The following is a 17,557-nucleotide window of genomic DNA, read 5'->3' on the forward strand; positions in this document are numbered from 1 at the left end:
TGTGATTAATGTATATGTTTTTTTTTTAATTAGTAGGTATTACTATACTATTTGTATTAGTAATAATAATAATTTTTCTTAGTAGATTTGGGAAATTATCAAATTAAACTGGTTTTATTATGCAGCTTTATCTGGTTTATTTATTTATTTATTGCTCTTAGTCATAAAAGAGCAAACTGGTTATTGTCAGTGTCAGTTTTAGTGCAGGAGGTGATTGGGTTTGTATCACTGTGGTGGAGGAACTCGACTCTCAGTTGGAAGTAAGTACATCTCTTTTTATTTCATAAATGAAACTGAATGAAAATAACAACAGAGGATTTAAATAATAATAATAATAATAATAATACTAACTATTAATATAAAAATAAATAATTTGAAAGATTTGTTATGGTGGGACATGACCAAATACATGTACACTTTCTTTAGCTCTCCTCCAGACCAGTATAAAACCTTTTTTTCTTCTTTTTCATTTTATCCATCAGAATGGTAAATTGCATTTGACAAAGAATACATCTTTGTATTTTTTTGTATTAATTTGTCATGAAATAGAAAGCTAATGTTGGTATATGTATGCAGTCTTTTACTCGCCTTTACAGATCGATTTAACCAAAGCAAACAAGTTGGGCTATTTCACTTGGTAGACACTCTGAACAAGGCAACATGAAAACAAATAAATAAATAAATAAATACTGTATATATATACTGTATAAAAATACTGCACTGTGTGCAGAATTATTAGGCAAGTTGATTTTCTGATCATATTTTTTTTCCAAGCACATTTTACCAATTCCAATCCACATCAATCTTAATAACTACTATTGATATTGTTTTTAATCATTTATAAGTGATATATAATTGTTCAATGATGGCTGGAAATGAAAAATGCCTTACATTCAGGTGTGCAGAATTATTAGGCAGGTTTTCTTTTACAGGCAAAATGAGCCAAAAAAGAGATTTAACTCAGACTGAAAAGTCAAAAATTATTAAATACTCATGAGAAGGACGCAATACTAATGCAATACTAGAAATTGCAAAGGTAAAGCATGACCAAGGGACAGCAAAATGCTCATTGGGTCAGCGGGGTCATACAAAAACAGGTGGAAAAGAAAAGACACATGTTAACTGCAAAAGAATTAAGAATTAAGGTGAAGAATTAAGTGTGAAACCATCAGGAACCCTTTAGTCTCCAGCGCCACCATTTTCCAGAACTGCAACCTACCTGGAGTCTCCAGAAGTGCAAGGTGTCAGGATCTCAGAGACTTAGGTTAGCTAAAGAATCCTAAAAAATGACCCGCTCTTAATAAGAATCACAAGCTGAAGTGTTATAAAATACATGAAGACTGGGTTTTTATAGGCCTTATAGACAGACAGCTTGAGAGTGACTCCTGAAGGACCAGCACCACATCCTCTTGTACCACTGTTTGAAGAATTTATCTTCCAAAATCTGGCAGTAAGGTGTGGGAGTTCACTTTTTTAGTCCATCTCTTATCCTGAAATGTCCGTCTTGCAGAGATGGACTAAAAACTTCTCGTATCATTGGCTCGTTTTGTTAACACTCGAAGGTGATTGGGCTCTCGGGCGAGGCCCATTTCGTCAGTCTCTGACGTAACGTCAAAGTGACCGACTGAAAGGGAACAGTGCAAAACAACGCCAAAGCAATCAGTAATTTTACAATATCTTTCTATAGCATAAGAGTAGTGTGTTGTTTCGAATTCAGCAACAGTAGTGGTGTTTCTCAACAAATCAGTATGTTGAATAAGTAGTTCTGAGCATTACAACATGTCATGCATTCAAGTCAGAAAAATAAAACGGAAGTTGTCTATAACTTTTATTATATTTTACATTTATTTTATTTTAATTGAGATTATAGAGCACAAAAAAAAAAAAAAACCCTGAAAAAAATTTCAACGTCGCAACTCGTTGAAATCTATTTAATCTGAAAATATTATGAATGCCAAATATAATCCTGTGTTTGAAGCCATGTGTGTCTGCAGTAAGGGATTCTCTGAGTATCGGTGTGCTGCAGAAAGATGGATTGTGGTAATCCTGATTTTGCCATTTTGGACTTGTTAGATCAACATTCTTGATAATCCTTGTAAATTAATTATATTTTAAGAATTGGGAAAGGGTCATATTTAGGTTAAGGCTTGGACAACATTTCTGGACAACAACCTATAATTTCCCTGTAATTCTTTTGGTAATATGTTTAGAGTTGTGTTGAGGGATGGAGTTTGGATATTTCTTTGACACTTATGTTGTTCCAGGACAAACTAATCCAAGAACATGTCTTATGATATTACTTTGTATACCAGCAACTTCAAATACATTTTTAAATACCTGTTAAATATCTTTTTTTCATGTTTGATAATTAATTTTATAGTATACAATTTTAACAAAGTCTATTGTACATATGTAATATTGTGGATGTGAGTAATATGAATAATAACATAATTTTTTTATACTGAAAAATATTGAAGTAATATTAAAAAAGAGAATAGTTTCAGTATGTTTTGATGGCATGAGTTCACATGTTCATATTAAATATAATGTGATGTATTTTTGTGCTGCATATAATAAGCTTTAATTGTTTTTAGCCTATAATCATAAAAACAAGCTTCTGTCCACAATGAGGCTGAGATCAAAATTGCACATATATTCATTTCTGCTAAGTATGAAATGACAATTGAAGTGAATAAATAGCTAAATACTTAGGAACATCTTCATTAGGCCTTTAAGTGTTCATGTCCTTTTGTTCAACTGTTGTACAAGGCAACTAGCCTGAAATTACTCTCATGTTCTCTGTAGTGTCTGACTGAGGGAGGTTTTTGTATGATGTTGTTTCACTGTGTGAACCTGCTACCGTAATACCCCATACAGTAATAAACTCCTGCATCCTCAGGCTGGACTCCACGTAGATTCAGTGTGAAATGAAGTCCAGAATAACTTCCAGTGAACCGATCTGGGACTCCAGATTGAAGTCGACTTGCTTTATAGATCAGGAGTTTAGGAGCTTCTCCAGGTTTCTGCAGATACCAGCTCATGTCATCACCAACTCCACTGGTCCCAGTGCAGCTCATAGAGACTGACTCTCCTGCTTTAACACTCAGAGACTCAGGAGACTGAACCTCTTGATGAGACACTGAGAGAGAGTTCAAACACAAATGAAAAGAAGTTTGCATCTGCTGTAAAACAGTTGAAATGAATACATAATGAAACATTAAGCACAAATTCAAAAATTTTGCACAATTTTTTTTTCCGAATGTATCGTCATAGAAAATATATTTTTGAACCTTGAGCGAGCAGACCGAGTGTCCACAGCATTAGAATAAGAGACATCATTGTTTTAAGTGTGTGTGTGAGTGTGTGTGTGTGTGTGTGTGTGTGTGTGTGTCGGTGTCAGACACTAATAATCATCAGTGGAGTTTTAAGCGAGTGTTCAGTTCATATGCAAAACACTCTCAACTCAAAAACACTTTCAGATGCATCATGGAATTTACCTCAAAAAACAATCAACATACATTTTGCAACATTTTATTCATTATCAATTTTTTTGCAAACACAACTAAACTAAGATAAAGCTTTAGTGTCAGTGAAGTGAAATATATCTAACTCCGGTTTCAGTTATTACTGTACTGTAAATACTATAATTGGGTACTTAATAAATTATGAAATACTAACTAATACATTTTAGTCTGATATTAGAAATTGATTTTTGATATATTTGTAAATACTGAATATATTAATGATATTACAGTATATAAAGACTAAAATCTGAAAAATACAGTCAGTAAAATGTATTTTTACAGGCTGTTGCACCTCAGATCTGCTTGATTAACTCTGAATCTCTTAAAGGGAAGTGAAAGACTGATAGAGCTGTTTTTAAGAAGAATGAAACTCTTTTTAAGAAGAATGAAACTCTCACATCACACAGGTTATAGGCACGCATAATCGTTCATTTACTCACAGTTTTCATAAAGGTTTGTCAGTATTGTCTTATAATTTGCTCTTTAAGTTAATTTTTCTTTAATCCTGTGTTTTCATCCACATTTTTACACATATTTTGATTGTGTTATTAAACAATAATTTTTGCCAAATAAAAGCTTTTTGAATCATTAAGCGTGTATCTCTTGTGTGGAAGTATGAATATTATAAGATATACAGTGGTAAGAAAAAGTATGTGAACCACTTGCAGAATCTGTGAAAATGTGAAAAACTTTAACAAAATAAGAGAGATCATACAAAATGCATGTTATTTTTTGTTTAGTACTGTCCTGATTATGATATTTTACATGAAAGATTTTTAGATATAGTCAACAAGAAAAAAAAAAAAAGCTGAATTTATTCAAATGGCCTCATTTAAAAGTATGTGAACCATTGGTTCTTAATGCTGTGTGTGGTTAACTGGATGATCTATGACTTTTTTTATGTTTTGTGATGGTTGTTCATGAGTCTCTTGTTTGTTCTGAGCAGTTAAACTGAGCTCTGGTGAAAACTTTTGAACAGGATGAAGAAGTCCAAATTTTTCTTATTTTATTGAAATATCATTGCTTTTCATTTAGTACTGCCCTCCGGAAGCCACAAAAGATACTTGCATGTTTCCCGGAAGTACAGTTTATTCAAATTCAAAAGTTTTCACCCCCCAGCTCTTAAACACTTCGAAATCGAAAACAACCTAAAATGTAAAATAACACTTTTTATTTTTTTGGGACGTGCGTCCATTGTGATTATTGTGATGAACAGCATGGATATAAGCTGACTGAGCATATAAGCTAAGATACAGTTTTAGAGTCGGTGTCAGTGTCGGTGTAACTCTGTGTCAGTTTTAGTGTCACCCATTTATTTTGCCTACAGTATATGTCACAATACGAGATAAATCCGGTCCTGACCGCATTCTGAATCTAAAGACATGTTCACTGCAGGACTCCACATCTGCTTGTTAACCACTAGATGTCGCCATTTGACACTAGATTGCACCGAAAATCCAACAGAACGAGCATCCCACATCCATGTTTTTATGGACTTGTAGCCTATCCTCTGTGTGCAACATGGCACATCATGTAATGTCAAACGTTATGTTGTGAATTCAAGGCTTGTGGGTCTTGGGGTATGATTCTTGCTAGGGTGCAAGAGGTCCCGGTTTCAAATCCCGGATGAACCCAGTTTTTGCATTTTACATGACCTTATATTATCATTATACAGTATATATAATAACGTTGTATATGAAATGGGACTTTTTGATGCTTTAGCTCTTACAGCCTCTTTCTATTTTGTGAAGCCCAGAAATCTTTTGCTTCACATCAGAACTTTTTGGTTTTTACTCATTGTGATGGATGATTAAGAGAGTTTGGCCTTTGTGTTTCCTCATTTATACTCCTGAGAAACAAGAAGTCATAGCTGAACAAGTTCCTATAGTCCCATAGACTATATAAGTTTCAAACTTTATAAAATACTTACTATTTATGTCATAAATGTACTTGTATGAATTTGAGAATCTCTGAATGTAATTGTAGAGTTAGACAAGTAAATTAAAAGAGTTTATATATATATGAATAGGTATTTCTGCTTCTCTACTTTGTGTAAAACAATGGAGTTTTATCTTTGCATACTGAACAACTCACACATTACATATTAACAGATGTATCAACTAAATATGATTTTTCTATATGAATGTGAAGCACTGTACTATATGAAAAATATCATAGAACAGCTGATTTGGTTGACAAAAATAGATATGTAACAGGAACAGCAAGAAATTCAATTATTATTTCTACTGGTAGGGAACCCTAAAATAAATATGAATATAAATAAAGTTACCCCTGTTTTTGTTTCTCATTTCAGACCTGTATCTCTGATGCATCAGAGGATTCTCTGAGGTTTAACCAAGGGAGGTTTTTGTGCAGCATTGTTTCACTGTGTGAACACCCATTTGTCACTTATCTTATGTATACTATGACAGTAATAATCTCCCGCATCTTCAAGCTGGGCATCACTGATGGTCAGAGTGAAATCAAGACCATTTCCTCCAGAGTGAAAACTGCCTCCACCGCTCATTCTAGATGGAGCACTCGAGGGCTTCATTGTTGTGTAATATATAAGGAGTTTAGGGGGGTTCCTCTGGCCTCTGAATGTACCAGGAGATGTAGAAATCTTTGGATACTGAGCCAGTTGGATGCCTATAAACTACAGTATTGACCTTACAATCAACAGAGACTGTTTGACCAAGCTGAACTGATTTAAACTCAGGTTGAGTCACAATGACCTGCCCCAAAGAGCCTGTGAGAGAAAGACAACTATTATTAGTGCATGAGGAAAAAAGAAAAAATGAAAAATATATTTCAGTTTGATTACCTTGGATGCAGTAAATTGCCCAGATGAAGAGAATCATATTGGCTTCTGTTTTCGAGTGGACAGATCTTGTGTGTTAAAATCGTTCACAGGACTTTAAACATTCCCAGAGCACTGAGGCATGAGCTGCCAATGCAAAATATCATTACAGTGGAAAAACCCTTCCTCAACTGAAATATCTTCACTCTCAATGATGGCATTGTAATATATGAATATTTGATTATCATCTTGGTTTAATTAAAACTTGTCTGATGCTATCAGAATATTCTGAAGGTTTTTGCAGTAAATGAGAATGAATTATTGTGGAGGATTTTTGATGAAGAAATCAGACTTCTGAAAGTAAGTGCAGAATAAAACAAAAAGATGTATAAACTAATGAAATGTGTCTGAATAGTTAGCATATTTAGAGTTTACTAATGTTGTTTTTATTACTGCATTGATACTGCTTTAAGTAAAACAACTGTAAATTAGACTGTAAACACCATACAAAATGTAAATATAAAAGCTGTGTAAAAATCTAAAATATTATATAAGTGAACTAAATGCTAAAGAGAATCAAAATGTGAATTTACTTGAAAGTGAATGATGTACATATTTAGTTCTTAATTAGCAGTTCAGTAGTGTTTGTATTAGTAATACTGTTTATTTTTCTTATGGTAGATTTGAGAAATTATAAATTAAATGGGTTTAATTATGCAGCTTTATCTGGTTTATTTAATTATTTTGCTATTAATCAAGATCAAATTGATTGTCAGTGTCAGTTTTAGTGCAGGAGGTTTTTGTACAGCCGCTGATTGGGTTTGTATCACTGTGATACACGTTCGGTGGAGGAACTCGACTCTCAGTTGGAAGTAAGTAAATCTCTTTTTATTTAAAAAATAAAACACTAAATGAAAAGGACAACAGAGTTTTTTTTTAAAAAACATAATTTTTTAAAATTATACTAAATACTAATATAAGAATAAATAATTTGAAAGTTTTATTCTGGTGTGAAATTACCAAATACACACTTTCCTTAGTTCTCCTCTAGACCACACAGTAAAAAAAATTGTTTTACAGTGTTACAGAATTGTTGGTTTAAGTTTGAGTTCATTGAAATTAAAAATTTGTGTTAATACAATGAAGGTGATTGGTTTAATGAACAGAAACTCAAAATATTATGTTATCTGAGCCACATTAGTTGATTTGACTTGACAAAAGAAAAAAATGTTGTGATAACAAATCATGAAAATAATAATCTTTTACAGTGCATTTTAACCCTTTGATGCACAACATGGGTCAAAAATGACCCGGCTGAGTTTTTATTTTCTATATCTTTGCAAGAAATTAATTTCATCATTCAGTATTCCAGGTATTCCTCAATTAACTTGTTTTTGATCATCACAAATCCTCATTTTCATTTTTCTTTCTTACTTTTTTAATAAAAATCAATTTTTGTATCACTACCCTTCTAATGCGCAACATGGGTCAAAAATGACCCGTATTCATTTCCTATGTAATTTTAATAACGGTTGAGTGTTTCTTTGCTGAATCTTTAAAAGAAATGTATTTTATCATTCATTTATTCCAGGTATTCCTTAAATATCTTGTTTTTGATTGACAAAAATCATTATGTTCATTTTTTCTTTCTTACTTTATAAACAAACACAGTTCCCTTTCAGTCGGTCACGTTCGACGTACGTCAGTAGTGACCGACGAATTGGGATATTGCTTAGAGAGCCCTATCAGCTTCGTGTGAACTAAAACAAGCCAATGGAATTGGCGTGCGATATTTGCATAATGCGCACCGCCCCCGACAGGTGTATATAAATAGGAAGCGGATGCAATCGCACTCTGTCTTTCGCTTCGGAGCCATTACTGGTGTCTGCTTCAGAAGACTCTTTTTCTTCAACTAAAACTGCCTCAGAAGAGGATTCTACAGCGAGCTGTTGGTGTTGGTCGTAAGGCACTTCAGCGAGGTCGCGAGCTTCCGAGGAGCCGAGCTATAAAGCTCTCAACTGCTGTTTTGACGGCAATACACCCTAAAGAGTGTGTGTGTGCTGCGATTTGGGCTGGTTCCTCGGTGTGCTTCAGGGAGTGGTGTACCTGAGCACATCGCGTCACTCCCTGTGTGCTTCGGCACAAGTGAGCTGATCTTTCCCCTTCTAAAAGAGCTTTACAGACGAACCCTGACAGTATGTCATTTCGTCTGTGCGTTACTGGGTGCGGTCGTTCCCTGGTCCCTGCTGATGGGCACAATCGCTGCATCTCGTGTTTGGGCGTTCAGCACGCTGAAGCAGCTTTTGTGGATGGTTCATGTTCCCATTGCGGGAATATGACTATCGCGGTGCTGAGGTCTAGACTCTCCTTCCTGAGGTCTCAGGAAGCGGGGGTCCCCTCTCCTATGCCCCGTTCGACCGTTTTTTCCGGCCCGGGCCGGAATGACGGTTCGGCGGTGTATGGGAAGGGTGACCTGAGGATTACGGTCAGGGCTTCCCCGCCGAGCGGAAACGCTCCGCGGGCCCCTGCCGCCTCATCAGCACCGCAATCCCGTCGTGCCGCCGTTGGTTTCCGCTGGGCCCTCTTCGGACTGTCCAGCCGTTACCTTTGGTGCGCCTGCGGCGGACCGATGTCGATCTCTGCATCGGAAGGTGAGCCAGGGTCCTCGGGGGAGGAAGATCCGGACGCGCTGCCGCCCTCCGGGACGGTAGCGGTGGCCGAGTCGGATCCCGAGTTGACGGCTGTGCTTTCCCGGGCCGCCTTGTGTGTCGGGCTTGAGTGGAACCCTCCACCCTGTCCCGGCCCATCTCGGCTGGATGATTGGTACTTGGGGGGGGTCGCGCTGGTCGTGTCCAGCGTCCCGCCCCAATGCCATTCTTCCCGGAAGTGCACGATGAGGTGACCAGGTCTTGGCAAACACCGTATAGTGCTCGTGCAAGGCCCGGTCCCTCGTCCGCCTTCACCTCCCTGGACGGCGGGGAAGCCAGGGGGTATGCGAGGATCCCGCCAGTCGAGCGGTCCGTTGCGATGCAGTTGTGTCCAACGGCCACTGGCTGGCGTGGTGAGCCGCGTCTCCCGTCCCGGGCCTGTAAGTTCTCAGCCGGTCTGACTGAGAAGGCTTACAGCGCCTGTGGGCAGGCTTCCTCAGCCCTGCACGCGATGGCCCTTTTGCAGGTTTACCAGGCAAAAGCGCTGTCGGAGATGCCCCAGGAAGGGCCTGACCAACAACTGTTGGGGAGCTGCGCGCTGCCACCGACCTTGCCCTCCGGGCAACGAAGGTGACAGCACGCGCTGTTGGTCATGCGATGTCTACCCTGGTAGTCCAGCAACGCCATCTCTGGCTGACCCTGGCGGACATGCGGGAAACCGACAAGCAGCGGTTCCTGAATTCCCCGTGTCCCCGGTCGGCCTCTTCGGCGACGCGGTGGAGAGCTTCGCCCAACAGTTCTCCGCCGCACAGAAGCAGGCTGAGGCTATCAAACACGTCATGCCACGGCGGTCCGCTGCTGCCTCCACCCACCCGCCCGTGGCTCAGCCTCAGCCCGCTCGTCGCCGAGGGCGCCCGCCCGCGTCGTCCTCCGCCCCTGCTGGTTCGGCAAAGCAGCAGCCTACACCAGCCAAGCAGCAGGGTGCCGGTCGCGGACGTGGTGCCCAGCCCGTCTCAGCCAAGCCAGGTGGCAAACGTAAAAGGAAGTCACGGCCCTGAGACGGGCAACCTGGAGGGGAAGGATCTTGCTCTTCGGGAGAGTTTTCCACCTTCTCTCCCACCCCCGGAGGAGGGCCGGGGGGAATTTGTGTGTCTGTCCGTCTACCGCCGCTGGCTCCCCGGAGTCCAGCGGTACCCACTTTTCACAAAAAGAGCAGTTTCCTCAAACTCCAGGTCACAACAGGGTGCGCCTGCCAGTGTGCCAGGCCCCGCCTCGCCACTCGCAGCCCCCTCCCATTTCGCCAGCAGGTGGCAGTGTGATGGTGCAGCCCGCGCCCCGTGCGCCGTCTCCCATACGCACTGCTGCCTCCCAGAGTTCGACCACACTCCGGGCCGCTCCCATGCCGTCCGAGTGGGTCCCACTCTACCTTGCTGCCCCACCCCGGTGCGTCTGTGGTGCCTTTGGTCCCGCTGGCTCGGAGTCTGGAGGCGTGGATCACGCTTCCCAGCCCGTCCCGCTGGCTCATTCGCACTATCAGACTCGGCTATGCGATTCAGTTCGCCCGGCGTCCCCCGGTCTTCAGGGGTGTCCACTTCACTCAGGTGTCGTTGGACACTGCTCCTGTTCTCCGGGCGGAGATTGCTGTCCTCCTGGCGAAGGATGCAATCGAGCCGGTCCCTCCAGCCGATATGAAGTCGGGGTTTTACAGCCCCTACTTCATTGTACCGAAAAAGGGCGGTGGGCTACGGCCAATCCTGGATCTGCGCGTCCTGAACCGGTATCTCCACAAGATGCCGTTCAAGATGCTCACGCAGAAGCGCATTTTCGAATGCGTCCGTCCCCGGGATTGGTTTGCAGCAATCGACCTGAAGGACGCGTACTTTCATGTCTCGATTCTGCCTCGACACAGACCCTTCCTACGGTTTGCGTTCGAGGGTCGGGCATATCAGTACAAAGTCCTGCCCTTCGGGCTGGCCCTGTCCCCCCGCGTCTTTACGAAGGTTGCGGAGGCGGCCATTGTTCCCCTCAAGGAACAGGGCGTTCGTATCCTCAACTATCTCGACGACTGGCTGATCCTGGCCAGCTCGCGAGAGCAGTTGTGCGAACACAGGGACATGGTTTTAGCTCACCTCAGCCGGTTGGGTCTTCGGGTCAACTGGGACAAGAGCAAACTCGCCCCCGGGCAGAGGATCTCTTATCTCGGTCTCGAGCTAGACTCGGTCGCACGGACTGCGCGTCTCACCGAGGCGCGCGTCCAGTCGGTGTTGAACTGCCTGAGCTCGCTCAAGCGCAGGACAGCGGCTCCACTGAAAGATTTTCAGAGGCTCCTGGGGCATATGGCATCTGCAGCCGCGGTCACGCCGCTCGGATTGCTCCATATGAGGCCGCTTCAACACTGGCTCCGCGGCCGGGTCCCGAGATGGGCGTGGCAGCGCGGCACGCTCCGTGTCCCCGTGACACCGAGCTGCCGTCGCACCCTTGTCCGGTGGTCGGACCCTTCGTTCCTGCGGGCCGGAGTACCCCTGGAACAAGTGTCCAGGCATGCTGTGGTCTCCACAGATGCCTCTGCCACGGGGTGGGGGGCCACGTACAACGGGCATGCAGCGTCGGGTCTTTGGACGGGGCCTCAGCTGCATTGGCATATCAATTGCCTCGAGTTGCTAGCAGTACGTCTTGCTCTGGCCCGCTTCAAGGAGCTGTTGTCAGACAAGCATGTACTGGTCCGTTCGGACAGCACTGCGGCCGTTGCGTACATCAACCGTCAAGGTGGTCTACGCTCCCGTCGCATGTCGCAACTCGCCCGCCATCTCTTGCTGTGGAGTCAGAAGCATCTGAGGTCCCTTCGGGCCACTCATGTCCCAGGTGTGCTCAACCGTGCGGCCGACGAGCTGTCACGGCAGCCTCCACTTGCGGGCGAGTGGCGGCTCCACCCCCAGGCGGTTCAGCTGATTTGGCAGCGTTTCGGCGAGGCCCAGGTAGACCTGTTTGCCTCCCCGGAAACTGCCCACTGCCAGTGGTTCTATTCCCTGACCGGCGGCACGCTCGGCTCGGATGCCCTGGCACACAGCTGGCCCCCGGGTCTACGCAAATATGCGTTTCCCCCAGTGAGCCTTCTCGCACAACTCCTGTGCAAGGTCAGGGAGGACGGGGAGCAGGTTCTGTTAGTGGCTCCGTACTGGCCCACTCGGACCTGGTTCTCAGACCTCATTCTCCTCGCGACAGCCCCTCCCTGGCCGATTCCTCTGAGGAAGGACCTCCTGACTCAGAGACGGGGCACCCTGTGGCACCCGCGTCCCGATCTGTGGAACCTCCACGTGTGGTCCCTGGACGGGATGCGGAGGTTCTGAGTGATCTCCCGCAAGCGGTCGTAGACACCATCACTTCCGCTAGAGCTCCTTCCACTAGGAGTCTCTATGCGCTGAAGTGGAACCTGTTCGTCGAATGGTGCGCCTCTCGCCGAGAGGACCCCCGATCATGCTCGGTCGGATCTGTGCTTTCCTTCCTGCAAGAAGGGTTGGAGCGAAGGCTGTCTCCCTCCACCCTGAAGGTGTATGTTGCCGCTATTGCTGCACATCACCATGCAGTTGAGGGTAAGTCCCTGGGGAAACACGATCTGATCGTCAGGTTCCTGAGGGGGGCAAGGAGACTGAATCCTCCTCGCCCTTCCTCCGTACCCTCTTGGGATCTGACCCTGGTTCTCACAGCTCTCCGGGGTCATCCCTTTGAGCCTTTGCGATCAGTCGACCTGAAGGTTATGTCCCTAAAAACTGTCCTTCTGATCGCATTGGCTTCCCTGAAGAGGGTAGGGGACCTGCATGCGTTTTCGGTCGACGAAGCGTGCCTAGAATTCGGGCCCGGTGATTCTCACGTCATCCTGAGACCCCGGCCTGGATACGTGCCCAAGGTTCCTACCACTCCCTTCAGAGATCAGGTAGTGAACCTGCAAGCGCTGCCCTTGGAGGAGGCAGACCCAGCCCTAGCTTTGCTCTGTCCCGTCCGCGCTCTGCGTGTGTACGTGGACAGAACGCGAAGCTTCAGGACCTCAGATCAGCTCTTTGTCTGTTACGGAGGCCAGCAGAAGGGAAAGGCTGTCTCCAAGCAGAGGATGGCCCACTGGATAGTGGATGCCATCGCCTTGGCGTATGAATCCCAGGGCGTGCCTTGCCCGCTCGGGTTGAGAGCCCACTCCACCAGAGGGGTGGCCTCTTCCTGGGCGCTGGCTCATGGCGCCTCGCTGACAGATATCTGTAGAGCTGCGGGCTGGGCGACACCTAACACGTTCACTAGGTTTTATAGCCTACGTGTAGAGCCGGTATCTTCACGTGTACTCGCATCTACTAGTCGGTAGACGTGTTGTACCCGCTCTAAGTGTCGGCTTGCAATGCCATTCCCGCCCCCTGGCCGGATACGTGCATACTTTTACTCCAGTCGTGTTCCCCGCTTGGCGAACCCTGTCGAGTTCCTCCGCCTCCCCCTTCGGCTCGGACATTGCGGAGTGTCTGATGCCAGGCCTACATCCGTCGCTGACGCTGTCTGTTGGCTGGGGCCCATATGTCGCGACCCCTCTACGTGAGCGGTCCCATATGTGTAATTGTCCACGGGTCTAAACTCCCTACGGCGAGCCCGTGTCTTTCCCTTAGCAGAGCCAGCTCTGCTGTCACCTGTCAGATGAGTCTCCCCCTACCCAGGTGGAGCCATCCCAGGGACCCCATATGCGTACTGCCCCCCGGGCCAGTCCATATGTGTATTCTCCACGTAAACTCCTCCCCCATTGGGTAGGTAGTGGCCTCCGCAGCGTCCCTTACGGGTTCGCTTCCCCAGTGTAGTCTAGTTTACTTAGTGGGTATTCGGTAAGACAGCAGTAAACTCTCTCGGCGTAAGCTCGCCCCTTCACCGTTCCAGCTGGTGCTATGGGTAGCCGAGCTTGCGCTGGGCACTGGAAGGGGTTTCGTAACTGTGGCGCTTTAGTTGGGATCCCAATTCGTCGGTCACTACTGACGTACGTCGAACGTGACCGACTGAAAGGGAACGTCTCGGTTACGTATGTAACCCTCGTTCCCTGAAGGAGGAACGGAGACGTACGTCCCGTCGCCACAGTTCCTGTGCCCTCGCTGTAGTGCGGACACCAGTTGTCTCCTCAGCGAAAAACAGAGTGCGATTGCATCCGCTTCCTATTTATATACACCTGTCGGGGGCGGTGCGCATTATGCAAATATCGCACGCCAATTCCATTGGCTTGTTTTAGTTCACACGAAGCTGATAGGGCTCTCTAAGCGATATCCCAATTCGTCGGTCACTACTGACGTACGTCTCCGTTCCCTCCTTCAGGGAACGAGGGTTACATACGTAACCGAGACGTTTTTGTTTGTCTACATCAATTTTACACACATGGGTCAAAAATGACCCGTATTCATTTCCTATGGAATTTCAGTCATGACTGAGTGTTTCTTCGCTGAATCTTTGAAAGAAATGTATTTTATCATTTATTTATTTCAGGTATTACTTAAATATCTTGTTTTTGATTTTCTACAAATAATTATGTTTATTTTTTCTTTCTTACTTTATAAACAAACACAGTTTCTACATCAATTTTACACACATGGGTCAAAAATGACCCATATAGAAATCTTTAATATTTGCAAATTTTTGCAAGTAGGAACATATTTACTGCAGACAACTGTTCATCTGCCACACATTTCACATCTTAATAAGGCTACTTTTGTATATTTGATGGATGTAAGTCTTATTATATTTAATATAGGCTATATATTTCATAATTTTTATTTTTTTTTGTCATAAATCAATGCAATTGGTCATCCTTTATGTCTATCAGCGTTCCTGAAAAGTAACAGTTCTGGACATATACAACATGGGTCTAAACTGACCTGAATGAGTTATTTTCTATATTGCATATATTACAATAAATTAATTTTATCATTCATTATTCCATCTATTACTCAATAACCAAATCCTTATTTTAATTTTTCCTTTCTTTTTGAATGAATTTTTTTGAATGTGTGTGTCATTACCATTCTAAAGGCCAACGTATACTTCACTTTTTATGCATACGTGAGGGTCAGCATACAGATTTTTGTAACTTTTTATAATTTCCGCCGGATTTCTGTAACTGTGTATGTGCAACCTGCACATACACATTTAAATTGTGTTCAACTGTGCGCAAAGTAAACTTTCAGCTTTTTTTACAGTGATGTCATCATCCACCTCAGTTCTGTTGAGGACCAGCCGCTAACACTCTGGATAAAGAAAATCAAAAGCACTGTTGATCTATACACTTATTATATATTTTCACTGTTGGACAGAAACCTTGTTTCAAATCTGTTACTTTTCAGGAACACTGATAGATGTAAAAGGTGACCAGTAGCATTGGTTTATGACAAAAAATACAAATTATGAAATATAATATATAGCCTATTATATGAAATATAATATGACTTTCATCCATCAAATATACAAAAGCAGCCATGTTGAGAGGTGAAATGTGTGGCGGATGAACAGTTTTGTCTGCAGTAAATATATTCCTACTTGCAAAAATTTGCAAAGGTTTCTATATGGGTCATTTTTGCCCATGTGTGTAAAATTGATGTAGAAATACAAACCTGTGTCTGTTTATTAAAAAAAAGTAAGAAAAAATAAACACAATGATTTGTTAAAATCAAAAACAAGATATTTAAGGAATACCTGGAATAAATAAATGATAAAATACATTTCTTTCAAAGATTCAGCGAAGAAACACTCAGTCATGACTGAAATTCCATAGGAAATGAATACGGGTCATTTTTGACCCATGTGTGTAAAATTGATGTAGACAAACAAAAACTGTGTTTGTTTATAAAGTAAGAAAGAAAAAATGAACATAATGATTTTTGTCAATCAAAATCAAGATATTTAAGGAATACCTGGAATAAATGAATGATAAAATACATTTATTTTAAAGATTCAGCAAAGAAACACTCAACCATGATTGAAATTACATAGGAAATGAATACGGGTCATTTTTGACCCATGTTGCGCATTAGAAGGGGTTTTCATAGCTTGTGCATCAAAGGGTTAAAACACTTTACTTTATTACTGTCCATTTGATCCAGAATGGTAAATTGCATTTTACAAAAAATAAATTTTTGTGTGTTTTATTAATTTGGCATGAAATAGAAAGCTAATGTTGGTATATGTATGCGGTCAAATAAAAGCTTTTTGAATTATTAATTGTGTATTTCTTGTTATATATATGCTTGAAATGTGTCAGTATAGAAAGTAGGACAACTTAAGAATTATGGAATTATATAAAGCTCAAAATATCTTATTATTATTAACAGTTTTAATAATTATTAAACATATTTTAATAATTCTTGATTAATGAAAACTATTTTTTATAATGAATGTCACATGAGACAGAAATGTGTCCTAATCTGCTGTTGCTTTCAATGTACAAACAGCTACAACAGTTTAGCAAGAAATAATTTAATAATTATAACAAATAAAAAAATAGAAACCTAAAAAGTTAATATGAATAATTAATGTGTCTTTACAGGCTGTTGCATTTCAGATCTGCTTGATTAACTCTGAATCTCTTAAAGGGAAGTGAAAGACTGATAGAGCTGTTTTTAAGAAGAATGAAACTCTCTCTCTCTCTCTCTCTCTCTCTCTCTCTCTCTTTCTCTCTCTCTCTTTAGCTGCCGCCCGTCCCACTCTCACGGTCCTGCCGCCCTCCAGAGACGAGCTGCAGCAGGGTAAGGCTACAGTGGTGTGTGTGGGCAGTAAGGGATTCCCCTCTGACTGGAAGCTGAGCTGGAAGGTGGATGGCAGCAGCAGGAGCTCTGCTGTGAATCTGAGTCCCAGTGTGCTGCAGAAGGATGGACTGTACAGCTGGAGCAGCAGCCTGAGCCTCACTGAGAGTGAGTGGAGCAGAGCAACAACCATCAGCTGTGACGCCACGCACCCATCCCAGAATGCAGTGACCGAGAGCCTGAACACACAGCAGTGTGATGACCACTGAAACACACACACACATCACAGAGATTATAGACATGCATATTTCATTTACACTCACACATATGCAGCTATTTCAAAGGACTGTCCTAAATCAGTCAATGCTCAACAATAAATCTTTCAGCCTGTTAGTGTTCTTCAAATATTCTGTTGTAACAGCAATGATGTGTTTGTTGTTTTATTGCTGCCAATAAAAGCATTTTTACTCAGATATGCTGTTGACTTTCTTACTGAAATATTAAACACTTCGAAATTGAAAAACTATTTTTATTGGATGGATATAAAAATAATATTTAATATTGAAAATATCAATTACAGTAAAAGAGACATTGACATCTTCATCATAATTTTTATTAAATAAATATTTGAGCAAGCCTACTTTTGATTTTTAAATATTCATCAAAATCTAAAATAAGGTATTAAAAAATTACAGTGACAATAAAAATATTTTTTGAATACATTTATACTTATTTTAATTAGATTACATTAAATTTAGGGCTAATAGTCTGAATTCTGACTGTCAAGAATTGTGCATTTGAACAAGATGAAAGAAAAAATGGCAAGACAAGCCAGATGAA

At 42.4% G+C, this 17,557-nt stretch overlaps 2 gene segments (V, D, J or C); one reads left to right on the forward strand and one right to left on the reverse strand.

Annotated features, from left to right (window-relative positions):
* Positions 1-1,851: 1,851 nt before the first annotated feature.
* Positions 1,852-3,510, reverse strand: LOC125275466. The segment is given in 2 exon segments: positions 1,852-3,139; positions 3,291-3,510. Coding segments are annotated over 2 exon segments (348 nt in total).
* Positions 3,511-7,159: 3,649 nt separating this feature from the next.
* On the forward strand, positions 7,160-17,163 carry LOC125276235 (the record flags this gene model as incomplete). The annotated part of the segment is given in 2 exon segments: positions 7,160-7,196; positions 16,664-17,163. Coding segments are annotated over 2 exon segments (360 nt in total), but the record flags the coding sequence as incomplete, so codon positions are not given.
* Positions 17,164-17,557: the final 394 nt, after the last annotated feature.

This window comes from Megalobrama amblycephala, linkage group LG9, assembly GCF_018812025.1.
Source record: "Megalobrama amblycephala isolate DHTTF-2021 linkage group LG9, ASM1881202v1, whole genome shotgun sequence".
In the NCBI taxonomy this organism is placed as follows: domain Eukaryota; kingdom Metazoa; phylum Chordata; class Actinopteri; order Cypriniformes; family Xenocyprididae; genus Megalobrama; species Megalobrama amblycephala.